The sequence below is a fragment of the Triticum aestivum genome, chromosome 5D (genome assembly GCF_018294505.1).
Source record: "Triticum aestivum cultivar Chinese Spring chromosome 5D, IWGSC CS RefSeq v2.1, whole genome shotgun sequence".
Lineage (NCBI taxonomy): Eukaryota > Viridiplantae > Streptophyta > Magnoliopsida > Poales > Poaceae > Triticum > Triticum aestivum.
In genome coordinates this window covers 465,706,972-465,724,154 of record NC_057808.1, presented here as the reverse complement: position 1 = coordinate 465,724,154, position 17,183 = coordinate 465,706,972, and the positions used below count along the sequence as shown (strand labels likewise).

Genomic DNA, 17,183 nt, shown 5'->3' with positions numbered 1-17,183 from the left:
GCGGACTTGGGGGAGCAGGAGTCGACTGACGCAGCGCCGGACTTGGAGGAGCAGGAGTTGACTGATGCGGCAGACTTGTTGGAGCAGGAGTCGGTGGCCTTGGAAAGACGATGCAATCCTTTCTCCATAGAATGATACGATGTATGGTCTCTCCCAGTGTGCGCTCCTCGTCACCTCCAGGAATGTTAAGCTCTAGTTCGTAATATCCTGTCATCACTTCATCAACCCCGACACGAGCATAGCCAGCTCGAATTGGATTGCAATGGAAGGTTGCTTCAGGGGATTTGTTAAAGCATAGTCGTCCGCCACCTTCATGGATATGTTCTTCACTTTCATGTGTAGCTCACAATTAGTGCTATCTTTGATATCATCCACAGGGTATCTAGCCAACAGTGCATCATCGGCCTGGGTGGAACCCACGCTACTTCTCAGCATAGTTGGGACGGTGCTATCCAATGCTTGATACGCTTACTGCTGCAGCTGAGACGCCCTTTCCTGGCTAAGTGAGTTGATCTACTCCTGCTGCCGCCTGAAGCGCGTTCCAACTCCACATGATTTGATTCTACAAGTTGAAGGCGGTCTGCTTCCTCCTTCCTCTTCTCCTCCTCCAGCTTCCTCTTCGCCTCCTCCTGCTGCCTCTTTCTCGCACGGCTTATGTAAGTGTCGTTCCAATCCGCAAACCCCTCAAACCACGGAACAACGCCTTTGCCTCGTGTTCTTCCCGGGTATTCAGGATTCTTCAGGGCGCGCGTAAGCTTGTCATTCTCTCTGTTGGGCGTGAACACCCCCATTCGAGCCTCTTCTATTGCAACAAGTAAACCGTCGGAGGCTTCTTGAAGACTTGCCCGCTCCAAAACCAGCCCTGTCTTTGGGTCCAACTTCCCCCCATGCGCATAAAACCAAGTCTTGCACCTTTCGGGCCAGCTCAATGTAACTGGAGTGACCCGTACAGCAATCATCTCTTGCTCAGCGATATCCCACTTAGGCCCGGCCACCTGGTAGCCACCTGGCCCTAGATTATGTTGCCACTTCTTTTTTCGTAGCATTAATCTTGTTTATACTCGACCGTTCCTGAGCTATTTCCGATTCCTTGAAATTCACGAAAGCATCCCAGTGATCTCTTGCCTTCTCCAGTGTTCCTTTGAATTCTGGAGTCTGCTTTCCTGCTTTGACGTATGCGGCCCATATATTTTTCTTGTAGTTGTTGAATGTTATCGCCATCTTCTTAAGAGCACTCTTCTTGACTTTCTCCAGATCTGCATCTGTCAAACGATCTGGTAGGGTGAAAGGTGACATGAGAGATTCCCAAAGCAGATCTTTTGCTCTTATAGAGACAAAAGTAACATCTGGATCTCCCTTTGCTGCCTTTTTACATTCTTGAACAGAGATCGGGATTTGGTCCCTGACAATAACTCCGCATTGACGAATGAACTTGTTCGCATTCTTCTTAGGTTCGAGCGGTTCGCCATTACGTTTGATGGCATCGACGTTGTACTTTACGCCAGCCTGTAACTTTTTGGCCGGGCCACGAACTGCCCTGCTGCTTGTAGAAGATTTTCTCGATCTGGAGGGCTAAAAGAAGAAAGATCGATTCGTTAATATATATACAAATCAATTAAAACATGTGATGATCACCAGATGCCTTATATAAATATACCTCGCCAGTCTTTGTTAATTGAAGAATATATCCTTCGTCATCATTGTTGTGGACTTCATCTATTCGTTCGTCTTCATCAAATATCATACCCTCACCGGTATTGTGCAGATATTGCGAGCCGTCATCTTCTTCATTCTCATCTAGGCTCGGGGAGCGTATGATGTCGAACATAGTCTCTTCTCCTTCTCTGCCGGTATTGTCCATAGCTTTTATTTGACTAATTCAGAAGAAAGATAAAACAATTTAGTATTCAAATTAGAATGCATGCAATCAATAAGGAAAAATTGAATCATAGTAGTTAATATCCATCTCGAATAATATCACTAATATATATCTTGAATAATCCAAATAATATGCATCATCGAATATAATCTCGAATACATCATCTCGAATATTATCGAATAATATAGTCTCGAATACATCGTCTCGAATATTATCGAATATAATCTCGAATACATCTTGAGTATTATCACTAATACATCTCGAATATTCCCGTCAAAAAATACATCCCGAATATTATCATATATATAACATCACTCACGGTGGACACCCAAAGAGAAGGAACGATCACGGGATCATAGCTCGGGTGAGATCCCTGAAGAACCTGCCAGGTATTGGAGAACCTGACGTCCAATGCAACCATGTAGCAACGGACGTGCTCGTCCTCCTCCCTGACACGGTGACATACCACCTCCGCGGGGGACGCCAGCCTTCGCACCGAATGTGGCCTACGCACCCACCACCAAAGAAGCTCCGGGTCGACGACGGGAGGCGGGTTCCTCACCAAGATGCGCGCCCCTGAAGGTAGCACCTCCCAGTGCCAGCCCGGCGGAGACCAATCCCGGACATGGCGCCTCTGAAGCAGGTCGTGAACAGTCGACGACGAGGATGCGGGCCGGGCATCGTTGATGTCGAGAACAAATTCTATGCAAATTTAACAATTCTGAATGCTTGATTGTGATTTTTGTAAAAAAAATCACTTGATTTTGCAAATACATAACAAACTTTTGCAAATACAACATTAAGATATATATTAACATTAAAATATTATTAATACATGGTCAACTTTTTTCTATGCAACTTTTTCCTATGCAACTTTTTTTTGTAAGTATAAAAAACTAAAAAACGGAAAATCTATGCAAATTCCACCGTTCATCTACAATACATATATATACATACATTGTATAAAAAACTAGTGAAAAAAATAAAACATACATACATATAGTGAAAAAATAATCATCTAAAACATCTAACATATATGTGTGTGTGGGCTCGGGGAGGGGCGGCCATGGCGCGGCAGGGAGAGGAGAGGGGGAGGGGCTCACGGCGGGGCGACAGCGAGGCGAGGCGAGTCGACGACGACTGTGACGGCGACGGCGCGCGATGTCGAGGAGGAGATCGAGGGGGGCAGCGAGGTCGACGCGCGACGGCGATGGCACGGCGAGGTGATGGCGATGGCGAGGCGATTCAACGGCGACGGCGAGGCGAGTCGACAGCTACGGCGGCGGGGTGCAGATCCGGCAGCCTGGCGACGTCCTGTTCGGCGTCGTCGAGGGGGAAAAGCGATGAGTTCTGAAATTTGGCAAACTGCCGCTTATATACGACCCCCTTTAGTCGCGGTTGGTGGCTCCAACCGCAACTAAAGTTGAAATTCACCCAGCCGAAGCGGCGGGAAGCGCAGACCTTTAGTCGTGGTTGGTGGCTCCAACCGCGACTAAAGCGGGGGTCTTTAGTCGCGGTTGGAGCCACCAACCGCGACTAAAGGCCTGTGCTTCCCATGTAGAATGTTTAGTCCCACATCGCTAGTTGAGAGGAGCTCGCACCGGTTTATAAGCCCCGCCGCGGCTACGGTGTCGAGCTCCTCTCTAAGTAGGCCTTTGTGGGCCTATTGAACCTGTGCTGCCCTGTGGGGCCTACTGGGCCGTACGGGCCTGCATCCTGGCCCAACTGGAGGTTGGGTTTCTAGTCGTACGCAGGCCGTGGCGGCCCAGTAGGCGGGCTTTTTTAATTTATTTATTTTTCAGTTTTTCTGCTTTATTTATTTTCTTTTCTTTCTGAGTTGTTTTTTTGCTTTATTTAGAGTTTCTTTGTGAATCTTTTTGCTTTAGGTCACAAAAATTATAACTTTCTGTTAGTGCCAGTAGTTTTCAAATTTGGATAGTTTAAATTTGAATTATTTGAAATTTGTGTGAATCACTAATTTGTGAATAACTTTACTTTAAAAATAGATTTTTTCAGTGATTCTCTTTTCTGTTGTTTAATATTAGTTTGTTTTATCATTATATTAAATTTGGTAATTCTTAGCTTATTTTAAAAAATGAAATATCTTTGTAACAGATGAGTTTTCGTCCAAAACCCTGATACTTCAAAAGAGATTGTCCATTTTGTACATGAAGTGCATCCAGTTTTTGCCGTAACCCTCTCAACTTTTTAGCACATGCCGTGTGGGTGAAATGATGATACCATGCCAACTTTAAACCTTTTCAGAGTTCATTTGTAGTGCTTTTCATTTTCAGGGTCATTTAGCTCAAAAAATCAGTAAATGCATGAAAAATAGCAAATGAAGTGAGAAAGTGTTGAAAATTGATGACGTGGCTTTGAATGGTGCATGCTGAACGCACAAAAAGTCTGGAGTTTAAATAAGTTAAAAAATGAAATGCCTTTGTAACAGATGAGTTTTTGTCCGAAAACCTGATACTTCGAAAGAGATTGTCAATTTTATACACGAAGTGCATCCAGTTTTTGCCGTAACCCTCTCAACTTTTTAGCACATGTTATGTGGGTGAAATGATGATACCGTGCCAACTTTCAACCTTTTTATAGTTCATTTTTAGTGCTTTTCAATTTCAGGGTCGTTTAGCTCAAAAAATCAGTAAATGCATGAAAAATAGCAAATGAAGTTAGAATGGGTTGAAAATTGATGACGTGCCTTTGCATGGTGCATACTGACGCACAAAAATTCTGGAGTTGAAATAAGTTTAAAAAAATGAAATGCCTTTGTAACAGTGAGCTTTCGTCCGAAACCCTGATACTTGGAAAGAGATTGTCCATTTTGTACACGAAGTGCATCCAGTTTTTGCCGTAACCCTCTCAACTTTTTAGCACACGCTATGTGGGTGAAATGATGATACCATGCCAACTTTCAACCTTTTCAGAGTTCATTTGTAGTGCTTTTCAATTTCAGGGTCATTTAGCTCAAAAAAATCATTAAATGCATGAAAAATAGCAAATGAAGTGAGAAAGGGTTGAAAATTGATGACATGGCTTTGAATGGTGCATGCTGAATGCACAAAAATTCTAGAGTTGAAATAAGTTTAAAAAAATTAAATGCCTTTGTAACAGATGAGTTTTTGTCTGAAACTGTGATACTTCCAAAGAGATTGTCTATTTTGTACACGAAGTGCATCCAATTTTTTCCGTAACCCTCTCAACTTTTTAGCACATGTTATGTGGGTGTAATGATGATACTGTCCCAACTTTCAACCTTTTTAGCATTTGTAGTGCTTTTCAATTTCAGGGTCGTTTCGCTAAAAAAATCAGTAAATGCATGAAAAATAGCAAATGAAGTCGGAAAGGGTTGAAAATTGATGACGTGGCTTTGAATGGTGCATACTGAACGCACAAAAATTCTGGAGTTGAAATAAGTTTAAAAAAATGAAATGCCTTTGTAACAGATGAGTTTTCGTCCAAAACCCTGATACTTGGAAAGAGATTGTCCATTTTGTACACGAAGTGGATCCAATTTTTGCCGTAACCCTCTCAACTTTTTAGCACACGCTATGTGGGTGAAATGATGATACCATGCCAACTTTCAACCTTTTCAGAGTTCATTTGTAGTGCTTTTCAATTTCAGGGCCGTTTAGCTCAAAAAAATCAGTAAATGCATGAAAAATAGCAAATGAAGTTAGAAAGGGTTGAAAATTGATGACGTCGCTTTTGTGGCACCCTGGCTCAGAGGCACTGGAACACCCCGTATTCCAACCTAGAGATCAACTCTTCTGGAATACGGCAATGCTTAGCATAGAATAAATCAGCTCTTTATTACAAAGGGTAAGGTACAAGGGTCTGATGTTACAAAAGATCACATCAGCCTGGCAACACTATGCCTGCTAAGGAAGCTCTATGCTAGCAGCGGAATAACTCGTAGCAGCGGAACAACGACGAAGGTGGTGAACTCCACTCCGCAGGGACTCTGGTTGGGACACGATCTAGCTCGCACGCGCGGTAACCTCGACAAGCAATTAATCACGGCAGCACCTGGAATCTGGCATGACACGCTAGGTCAGTACATTGAATGTACTTGCAAGCTCACAACAACCAAAAGCATCAAGGCAAGACAATAACATAGCATTAACAGGTTAAGTTATTAACAACTACTAAGATGAGGAAACAATAACTAAGCATGATATGATACTACTAGAATTAACCAACATCTCGAATCACATGAACCATGTCACACTTGGCTATCGGGCCAAGTAATATATCACCTCGATCACCTCGTGATCAAAACCTCCATGTGATCACCTCGTGACCACACCACAAACTGAATGATCATCCTCAAGATCATCCCAATATCCTCATCATCATCCTGCCAAACTTTACTACTCAAATATCAACATATAAATCATCTATAAGTCATTCTGTCATGTGAGTGTTGATCGAACGGTGTGACCTAGTACGAACTTGTGCCCATGACCGAGGACGCGGCTATCGATAGATTAAACACACACTCTGCACAGGCTAGCACACTGTACCCACATCACAGAACCCATGGCCTCTTTCTCCCATTCGGGTCGACCAATGGCGTTCCGACAAAACCAGTCTACTGCCATGACAATCTCTCGGCCATTCCGACCAACTCCCCTTTGGGATCAGTCCTGGGTGGCCCCGATGTCACCTCGTGACACCCAACGGCCACCGTCATGGCAAAAACAAAAATGGTCCCAAGCAGGAATGATGGATCCATACAACTCGGGCACACAAGGATATCGCTGCCTACCAGGCCAGGGTAGCGCGCACACATAACCTTCCCTAGTTGGAGGAACCAGCGAGAGGCATGACAATAGACCGCATTAGGGCCTTCCCATAAAGGCAAATGTGGTTGCACTAGAAAAGCCCGGTTCGGTGGCACCTGACCGACGAAATGACGGAATTTATGAAGGAAATATGCCCTAGAGGCAATAATAAAGTTATTATTTATTTCCTTATTTCATGATAAATGTTTATTATTCATGCTAGAATTGTATTAACCGGAAACTTGATACATGTGTGAATACATAGACAAAACAGAGTGTCACTAGTATGCCTCTACTTGACTAGCTCGTTGAATCAAAGATGGTTAAGTTTCCTAGCCATAGACATGAGTTGTCATTTGATTAACGGGATCACATCATTAGAGAATGATGTGATTGACTTGACCCATTCCGTTAGCTTAGCACTTCATCGTTTAGTATGTTGCTATTGCTTTTTTCATGACTTATACATATTCCTATGACTATGAGATTATGCAACTCCCGTTTACCGGAGGAACACTTTGTGTGCTACCAAATGTCACAACGTAACTGGGTGATTATAAAGGTGCTCTACAGGTGTCTCTGAAGGTACTTGTTGAGTTGGCGTATTTCGAGATTAGGATTTGTCACTCCGATTGTCGGAGAGGTATCTCTGGGCCCTCTCGGTAATGCACATCACTATAAGCCTTGCAAGCAATGTGACTAATGAGTTAATTGCAGGATGATGCATTACATAACGAGTAAAGAGACTTGCCGGTAACGAGATTGAACTAGGTATTGAGATACCGACGATCAAATCTTGGGCAAGTAACATACCGATGACAAAGGGAACAACGTATGTTGTTATGCGGTTTGACCGATAAAGATCTTCATAGAATATGTGGGAGCCAATATGAGCATCCAGTTTCCGCTATTGGTTATTGACCGGAGACGTGTCTCGGTCATGTCTACATAGTTCTCGAACCCGTAGGGTCCGCACGCTTAAAGTTTGGTGACGATCGGTATTATGAGTTTTTGTTTTTTGATGTACCGAAGATAGTTCGGAGTCCCGGATATGATCACGGACATGACGAGGAGTCTCGAAATGGTCGAGACGTAAATATCGATATATTGGATGACTATGTTCGGACACCGGAAGTGTTTCAGGAGGTTTCAGACATTTACCGGAGTACCGGGTGGTTACCGGAACCCCCCGGGGGGTTATTGGGCCTTATGGGCCCAAGTGGAGGAAGAGGAGAGGCGGCCAGTTAGGGGCGCGTGGCCCCCTAGCCCAAACCAAATTGGACTAGGGGGCCGGCCCTCCCTTTCCTTCTTCTTCTCCTCCCCTTCCTTCCCCTCTCCTACTAGGACTAGGAAAGAGGGGGGAATCCTGCTTGGAGTAGGATTGCCCCCCTTGGTCGTGCCTCCTCTTCCTTGGCCGCCCCTCCTCCCCTTGCCCCTTTATATACGGAGGAGGGGGCACCCCATAGACACAACAATTGATCTCTTGATCTCTTAGCCGTGTGCGGTGCCCCCCTCCACCATATTCGACCTCGGTCATATCGTAGCAGTGCTTAGGCGAAGCCCTGCATCGGTAGCAGCATCATCACCGTCATCACGCTGTCGTGCTGACGGAACTCTCCCGTGAAGCTCTACTGGATCGGAGTTCGCGGGACGTCATCGAGCTGAACGTGTGCTAAATCGGAGGTGCCGTACGTTCGGTACTTGGATCGGTCGGATCGTGAAGACGTACGACTACATCAACCGCGTTGTGCTAACTCTTACGCTTTTGGTCTACGAGCGTACGTGGACACACTCTAAACTCTCGTTGCTATGCTTCACCATGATCCTGTGTGTGCGTAGGAATTTTTTTGAAATTACTGCGTTCGCCAACAGTGGCATCACAGCCAGGTTTATGCGTAGATGTTATATGCATGAGTAGAACACAAGTGAGTTGTGGGCGATACAAGTCATACTGCTTACCAGCATGTCACACTTTGGTTTAGCGGTATTGTTGGATGAAGCGGCCCGGACCGACATTACGCGTACGCTTACGCGAGACTGGTTTTACCGCCGTGCTTTGCACACAGGTGACTAGCGGGTGTCAGTTTCTCCAACTTTAGTTGAACCGAGTGTGGCTACACCCGGTCCTTGAGAAGGTTAAAACAACACTAACTTGACAAACTATCGTTGTGGTTTTGATGCGTAGGTAAGAACGGTTCTTGCTCAGCCCATAGCAGCCACGTAAAACTTGCAACAACAAAGTAGAGGACGTCTAACTTGTTTTTGCAGGGCATGTTGTGATGTGATATGGTCAAGACATGATGCTATCTTTTATTGTATGAGATCATCATGTTTTGTAACTAAGTTATCGGCAACTGGCAGGAGCCATATGGTTGTCGTTTTATTGTATGCAATGCAATCACCCTGTAATTGCTTTACTTTATCACTAAGCGGTAGCGATAGTCGTAGAAGCAATAGTTGGCGAGACGACAACGATGCTACGATCGAGATCAAGGTGTCGCGCCGGTGATGATGGTGATCATGATGGTGCTTCAGAGATGGAGATCACAAGCACAAGATGATGATGGCCATATCATATCACTTATATTGATTGCATGTGATGTTTATCTTTTATGCATCTTATTTTGCTTAGGTCGACGGTAGCATTATAAGATGATCTCTCACTAAATTTCAAGGTATAAGTGTTCTCCCTGAGTATGCACCGTTGCGAAAGTTCTTCGTGCTGAGACACCACGTGATGATCGGGTGTGATAGGCTCTACGTTCAAATACAACGGGTGCAAAACAGTTGCACACACGGAATACTCAGGTTAAACTTGACGAGCCTAGCATATGCAGATATGGCCTCGGAACACGGAGACCGAAAGGTCGAGCGTGAATCATATAGTAGATATGATCAACATAGTGATGTTCACCATTGAAACTACTCCATCTCACGTGATGATCGGACATGGTTTAGTTGATATGGATCACGTGATCACTTAGAGGATTAGAGGGATGTCTATCTAAGTGGGAGTTCTTAAGTAATATGATTAATTGAACTTGAATTTATCATGAACTTAGTACCTGATAGTATCTTGCTTGTCTATGTTAATTGTAGATAGATGGCCCATGCTGTTGTTCTATTGAATTTTAATGCGTTCCTTGAGAAAGCAAAGTTGAAAGATGATGGTAGCAATTACACGGACTGGGTCTGTAACTTGAGGATTATCCTCATTGCTGCACAGAAGAATTACGTCCTGGAAGCACCGCTGGGTGCCAGGCCTGCTGCAAGAGCAACACTAGAAGTTATGAACGTCTGATAGAGCAAAGCTGATGACTACTCGATAGTTCAGTGTGCCATGCTTTACGGCTTAGAACCGGGTCTTCAACGACGTTTTGAACGTCATGGAGCATATGAGATGTTCCAGGAGTTGAAGTTAATATTTCAAGCAAATGCCCGGATTGAGGGATATGAAGTCTCTAATAAGTTCTACAGCTGCAAGATGGAAGATCGGGTGTGATAAGCTCTATGTTCAAATACAACGGGTGCAAGACAGTTTTGCACACGCGGAATACTCAGGTTAAACTTGACGAGCCTAGCATATGCAGATATGGCCTCGGAACACTGGAGACCGAAAGGTCGAGCATGAATCATATAGTAGATATGATCAACATAGTGATGTTCACCATTGAAAACTACTCCATCTCACGTGATGATCGGACATGGTTTAGTTGATATGGATCATGTGGTCACTTAGATGATTAGAGGGATGTCTATCTAAGTGGGAGTTCTTAAGTAATATGATTAATTGAACTTTAATTTATCATGAACTTAGTCCTGATAGTATTTGCATATCTATGTTGTAGATCAATAGCTCGCGATGTAGTTCCCCATTTAATTTTGATATGTTCCTAGAGAAAAATAAATTGAAAGATGTTAGTAGCAAAGATGCGGACTAGATCCGTGATCTGAGGATTATCCTCATTCCTGCACAGAAGTATTATGTCCTTGATGCACCGCTAGGTGATAGAACTATTGTAGGACCAGATGCAGAAGTTATGAATGTTTTGGCAAAAGCTTGATATGATGACTACTTGATAGTTTAGTGCACCATGCTTTACGGCTTAGAACCGGGACTTCAAAAATGTTTTGAACGCCACGGAGCATATAAGATGTTCCAAGAGTTGAAAATTGGTATTTCATACTCATGCCCGTGTCGAGAGGTATGAGATCTCTGATAGTACTTTGCCTACAAGATGGAGGAGAATAGCTCAACCAGTGAGCATGTGCTCAGATTGTCTGGGTACTACAATTGCTTGAATCAAGTGGGAGTTAATCTTCCAGATAAGATAGTAATTGACAAAATTCTCTAGTCACTATCTCCAAGTTACTAGAACTTCGTGATGAACTATAATATGCAAGGGATGACGAAAGTAATTCCCGAGCTCTTCGCAATGCTGAAATCGACGAAGGTAGAAATCAAGAAAGAGCATCAAGTGTTGATGGTTAACAAGACCACTAGTTTCAAGTAAAGGGGCAAAGGGAAGAAAGGGGAACTTCAAGAAGAACGGCAAGCAAGTTGCTGCTCAAGTGAAGAAGCCCAAGTCTGGACCTAAGCCTGGGACTAAGTGCTTCTACTGCAAAGGTACTGGTCACTGGAAGCGGAACTACCCCAAGTATTTGGTGGATAATAAGGATGGCAAAGTGAACAAAGCTATATTTGATATACATGTTATTGATGTGTACTTTACTAGTGTTCATAGCAACCCCTCAGTATTTGATACTGGTTCAATTGCTAAGAGTAGTAACTCGAAATGGAAGTTACAGAATAAACAGAGACTAGTTGAGGGTGAAGTGACGATGTGTGTTGGAAGTGGTTCCAAGATTGATATGATCATCATCGCACACTCCCTATACTTTCGGGATTAGTGTTAAACCTAAATAAATGTTATTTGGCGTTTGCGTTGAGCATGAATATGATTTGATCATGTTTATTGCAATACGGTTATTCATTTAAAGTCAGAGAATAGTTGTTGTTCTGTTTACATGAATAAAACCTTCGATGGTCATACACCCAATGAAAATAGTTTGTTGGATCTCGATCGTAGTGATACACATATTCATAATATTGAAGCCAAAAGATGCAAAGTTAATAATGATAGTGCAACTTATTTGTGGCACTGCCATTTCGGTCATATTGGTGTAAAGCGCATGAAGAAACTCCATGCTGATGGGCTTTTGGAATCACGTGATTATGAATCACTTGATGCTTGCGAACCATGCCCCATGGGCAAGATGACTAAAACTCCGTTCTCCGGAACAATGGAGCGAGCAACTGACTTATTGGAAATAATACATACTGATGTATGCGGTCCGATGAGTGTTGAGGCTCGCGGCGGGTATCGTTATTTTCTGACCTTCACAAATGATTTGAACAGATATGGGTATATCTACTTGATGAAACACAAGTCTGAAACATTTGAAAAGTTCAAAGAATTTTGGGGTGAAGTGGAGAATCATCGTAACAAGAAAATAAAAGTTTCTACGATATGATCGCAAAAATAAAATATTTGAGTTAACGAGTTGGCCTTCAGTTAAAACAATGTGAAATAGTTTCACTACTCACGCCACCTGGAACACCACAGTGTAATGGTGTGTCCGAACGTCGTAACCGTACTTTATTAGATATGGTGCGATCTATGATGTCTCTTACCGATCTACCACTATCGTTTTGGGGTTATTCCTTAGAGACAGCTACATTCACGTTAAATAGGGCACCATCTAAATCCGTGGAGATGACACCGTATGAACTGTGGTTTGGCGAGAAACCTAAGCTGTCGTTTCTTAAAGTTTGGGACTGCGATGCTTATGTGAAAAAGTTTCAACATGATAAGCTCGAACCCAAATCGGAGAAGTAAATCTTCATAGGATACCCAAAAGAAACTGTTGGGTACACCTTCTATCACAGATCCGAAGGCAAGATATTCGTTGCTGAGAATGGATCCTTTCTAGAGAAGGAGTTTCTCTCGAAAGAAGTGAGTGGGAGGAAAGTAGAACTTGATGAGGTAATTGTAACTTCTCTCGAATTGGAAAGTAGCTCATCGCTGAAATCAGTTCCAGTGATGCCTACACGAATTAGTGAGGAAGTTAATGATGATGATCATGAAACTTCAGATCAAGTTACTACCAAACCTCGTAGGTCAACCAGAGTAAGATCCACACCAGAGTGGTACGGTAATCCTGTTCTGGAAGTCATGTTACTAGACCATGACAAACCTGCGAACTATGAGGAAGCGATGATGAGCCCAGATTCCGCAAAATGGCTGGAGGTCATGAAATCTGAGATGGGGTCCATGTATGAGAACAAAGTATGGACTTTAGTTGACTTGCCCGATGATTGTCAAGCCATTGAGAATAAATGGATCTTCAAGAGGAAGACGAACGCTGATAGTAGTGTTACTATCTACAAAGCTCGAATTGTCGCAAAAAGGTTTTCAACAAGTTCAAGGTGTTGACTACGATGAGATTTTCTCACTCGTAGCGATGCTTAAGTCTGTCTGAATCATGTTAGCAAATTGCCACATTTTATGAAATTTGGCAAATGGATGTCAAAACTACATTCCTTAATGAATTTCTTAAAGAAGAGTTGTATATAATGCAACCAGAAGGTTTTGTCGATCCTAAAGGTGCTAACAAAATGTGCAAGCTCCAGCGATCCATCTATGGACTGGTGCAAGCATCTCGGAGTTGGAATATACGCTTTGATGAGTTGATCAAAGCATAGTTTTATACAGACTTGTGGTGAAGCATGTATTTACAAGAAAGTGAGTGGGAGCACTACAACATTTCTGATAAGTATATGTGAATAACATATTGTTGATCGGAAATAATGTACAATTTTTTGAAAAGCATAAAGGAGTATTTGAAAGGATTTTTTCAAAGAAAGACCTTGGTGAAGCTGCTTACATATTGAGCATCAAGATCTATAGAGATAATCAAGACGCTTGGTAAGTTTTTTCAATGAGTACATACCTTGACAAGATTTTGAAATAGTTCAAAATGGAACAGTCAAAGAAGGAGTTCTTGCCTGTGTTGCTAGGTGTGAAGTTGAGTAAGACTCAAAACCCGACCACAGCAGAAAATAGAAAGAGAATGAAAAGTCATTCCCTATGCCTCAGTCATAGGTTCTATAAAGTATGCTATGCTATGTACCAGAACTATTGTATGCCCTGCCCTGAGTTTGGCAAGGGAGTACAATAGTGATCTAGGAGTAGATCACTGGACATTGGTCAAAATTATCCTTAGAGGACTAAGGAAATATTTCTCGGTTATGGAGGTGATCAAGAGTTCGTTGTAAAAGTTACGTCGATGCAAACTTTGACACCGATCTAGATGACTCTGAGTCTCAATCTGGATACATATTGAAAGTGGGAGCATTTAGCTAGAGTAGCTCTACACAGAGCATTGTAGACATAGAATATTTGCAAAATACATATGGCTCTGAATGTGGCAGACCTGTTGACTAAACTTCTCTCACAATCAAAACATGATCACACCTTAGTACTCTATGGGTGTTAATCACATAGCGATGTGAACTAGATTATTGACTCTAGTAAACCCTTTGGGTATTGGTCACATGACGATGTGAACTATGGGTGTTAGTCACATGGTGATGTGAACTATTGGCGTTAAATCACATGGCGATGTGAACTAGATTATTGACTCTAGTGCAAGTGGGAGACTGAAGGAAATATTCCCTAGAGGCAATAATAAAGTTATTATTTATTTCCTTATTTCATGATCAATGTTTATTATTCATGCTAGAATTGTATTAACCGGAAACTTGATACATGTGTGAATACATAGACAAAACAGAGTGTCACTAGTATGCCTCTACTTGACTAGCTCGTTGAATCAAAGATGGTTAAGTTTCCTAGCCATAGACATGAGTTGTCATTTGATTAACGGGATCACATCATTAGAGAATGATGTGATTGACTTGACCCATTCCGTTAGCTTAGCACTTGATCGTTTAGTATGTTGCTATTGCTTTCTTCATGACTTATACATATTCCTATGACTATGAGATTATGCAACTCCCGATTACCGGAGGAACACTTTGTGTGCTACCAAACGTCACAACGTAACTGGGTGATTATAAAGGTGCTCTACAGGTGTCTCCGATGGTACTTGTTGAGTTGGCATAGATTCGAGATTAGGATTTGTCACTCCGATTGTCGGAGAGGTATCTCTGGGCCCTCTCGGTAATGCACATCACTATAAGCCTTGCAAGCAATGTGACTAATGAGTTAGTTGCGGGATGATGCATTACATAACGAGTAAAGAGACTTGCCGGTAACGAGATTGAACTAGGTATTGAGATACCGGCGATCGAATCTCGGGCAAGTAACATACCGATGACAAAGGGAATAACGTATGTTGTTATGCGGTTTGACCAATAAAGATCTTCGTAGAATATGTGGGAGCCAATATGAGCATCCAGGTTCCGCTATTGGTTATTGATCGGAGAAGTGTCTCGGTCATGTCTACATAGTTCTCGAACCCGTAGGGTCCGCACGCTTAAAGTTTGGTGACGATCGGTATTACGAGTTTTTGTGTTTTGATGTACCAAAGATAGTTCGGAGTCCCGGATATGATCACGGACATGACGAGGAGTCTCGAAATGGTCGAGACGTAAAGATCGATATATTGGATGACTATGTTCGGACACGGAAGTGTTTCGGGAGGTTTTAGACATTTACCGGAGTACGGGTGGTTACCGGAACCCCCCGGGGGGTTATTGGGCCTTATGGGCCCAAGTGGAGGAAGAGGAGAGGCGGCCAGCTAGGGGCGGATGGCCCCCCTAGCCCAAACCGAATTGGACTAGGGGGTCGGCCCCCCTTTCCTTCTTCTTCTCCTCCCCTTCCTTCCCCTCTCCTACTAGGACTAGAAAAGAGGGGGGAATCCTACTTGGAGTAGGGTTGCCCCCCTTGGTCGCGCCTCCTCTTCCTTGGCCGCCCCTCCTCCCCTTGATCCTTTATATACGGAGGAGGGGGGCACCCCATAGACACAACAATTGATCTCTTGATCTCTTAGCCGTGTGCGGTGCCCCCCTCCACCATATTCCACCTCGGTCATATCGTAGTAGTGCTTAGGCGAAGCCCTGCGTCGGTAGCAGCATCATCACCGTCATCACGCCGTCGTGCTGACGGAATCGCCCATGAAGCTCTGCTAGTCGGAGTTCGCGGGACGTCATCGAGCTGAACGTGTGCTGAACTCGGAGGTGCCGTACGTTCGGTACTTGGATCGATCGGATCGTGAAGACGTACGACTACATCAACCGCGTTGTGCTAACGCTTCCACTTTCGGTGTACGAGGGTACGTGGACACACTCTCCCCTCTCATTGTTATGCATCACCATGATCCTGTGTGTGCGTAGGATTTTTTTTGAAATTACTGCGTTCCCCAACAATTTATCCCCAAGGTAGAACTATGATAACTGACACTCCGATATCATCTATCCACCTGTAATCCAAGTCATAGAAATATCCAACAAATAATCCTGAGCATACTATCATCATATCAAAATACTTCGAGGGCAACATATCACTACTATCATGATGAATCCAAGTATAATGATACTACTAAACCAACATCAAGAGCAAGATAGCTAACCATAGATCAACATGATAACACCATATCCAAAGTAATACTCCGAAACATAATATCAGATACCATCATGAAAATAATCATAATATCCACTAATAATCCAGTGGCAACATGTCATCCTCATAAGCTACAAAATATTAGTCCTAGGAATCCAAACAACATCATGGCAGTAGCAAGATCAACATATCACTCCAAGAAATGCCATGAACAAATCATATTTAGCTAGAGCAAGTTTTAAGCAAGTTAAACAAATCAACCATGGCATTGCATTGCAATCATGCAAATGGAGGGTGTGGCTTGCCCGGGGGAGATGGATTCACCGGGAAGTGCGAGAAGCTCGCGGAAAGAATGGCCAGAAACAGTTCTCTCCCGGAGGGGACTGATTAAGTGCAAGGGCAAAATAGTCATTTTCATAATGTGGTCACATGGTGAAAATGATCCCATTGGACCGGGCTCGACGAGTCGAAGAAGTGGGATTTGGAATCACCTGAATTGGAGTTGTGAGCAAAAAGATACGATCAGAGAAGTGCCAGGGACCAATCTATAAAAATACATCCACAAACAGGCCCCCGAGTGGTTAACTGAAAACGCACTTATGAAAATACGCTTTTCCGAAAGAAAAGCGCCTTCTGGCCCGAAGAAGAACCAGAGTACGCCTTCGGAAGATGAAAGCGTACACGGGCAAAACCCGCGTCCACTTATCCACATCAGCGCTCGGGGTCAACTCCCCGTGCGGCTGACGTGTGGGTCCCGTGGTAGGTAGGGCCCGCCTGGTCGGGGTCTTCGTCTTCACATCTTGCACGCGCGCAGCCGAGGCAGAGGCAGCGCTCAACGGCGACTGCCGGCGACTCCGGGCACCT

At 43.5% G+C, this 17,183-nt stretch overlaps 1 protein-coding gene across 1 annotated transcript in view; it reads right to left on the bottom strand.

Annotated features, from left to right (window-relative positions):
• LOC123120929 (uncharacterized) overlaps positions 1-1,828 on the bottom strand; it is a 62,679-nt gene extending 60,851 nt beyond the window's left edge. The window contains exons 1-2 of the mRNA XM_044540892.1: positions 1,658-1,828; positions 1,126-1,572 (exon numbers count right to left, since the gene is read on the bottom strand). Of these exons, the coding sequence (XP_044396827.1) occupies positions 1,126-1,572; positions 1,658-1,828 (618 nt within the window). The remainder of the gene's footprint in view (positions 1-1,125; positions 1,573-1,657) is intronic.
• Positions 1,829-17,183: the final 15,355 nt, after the last annotated feature.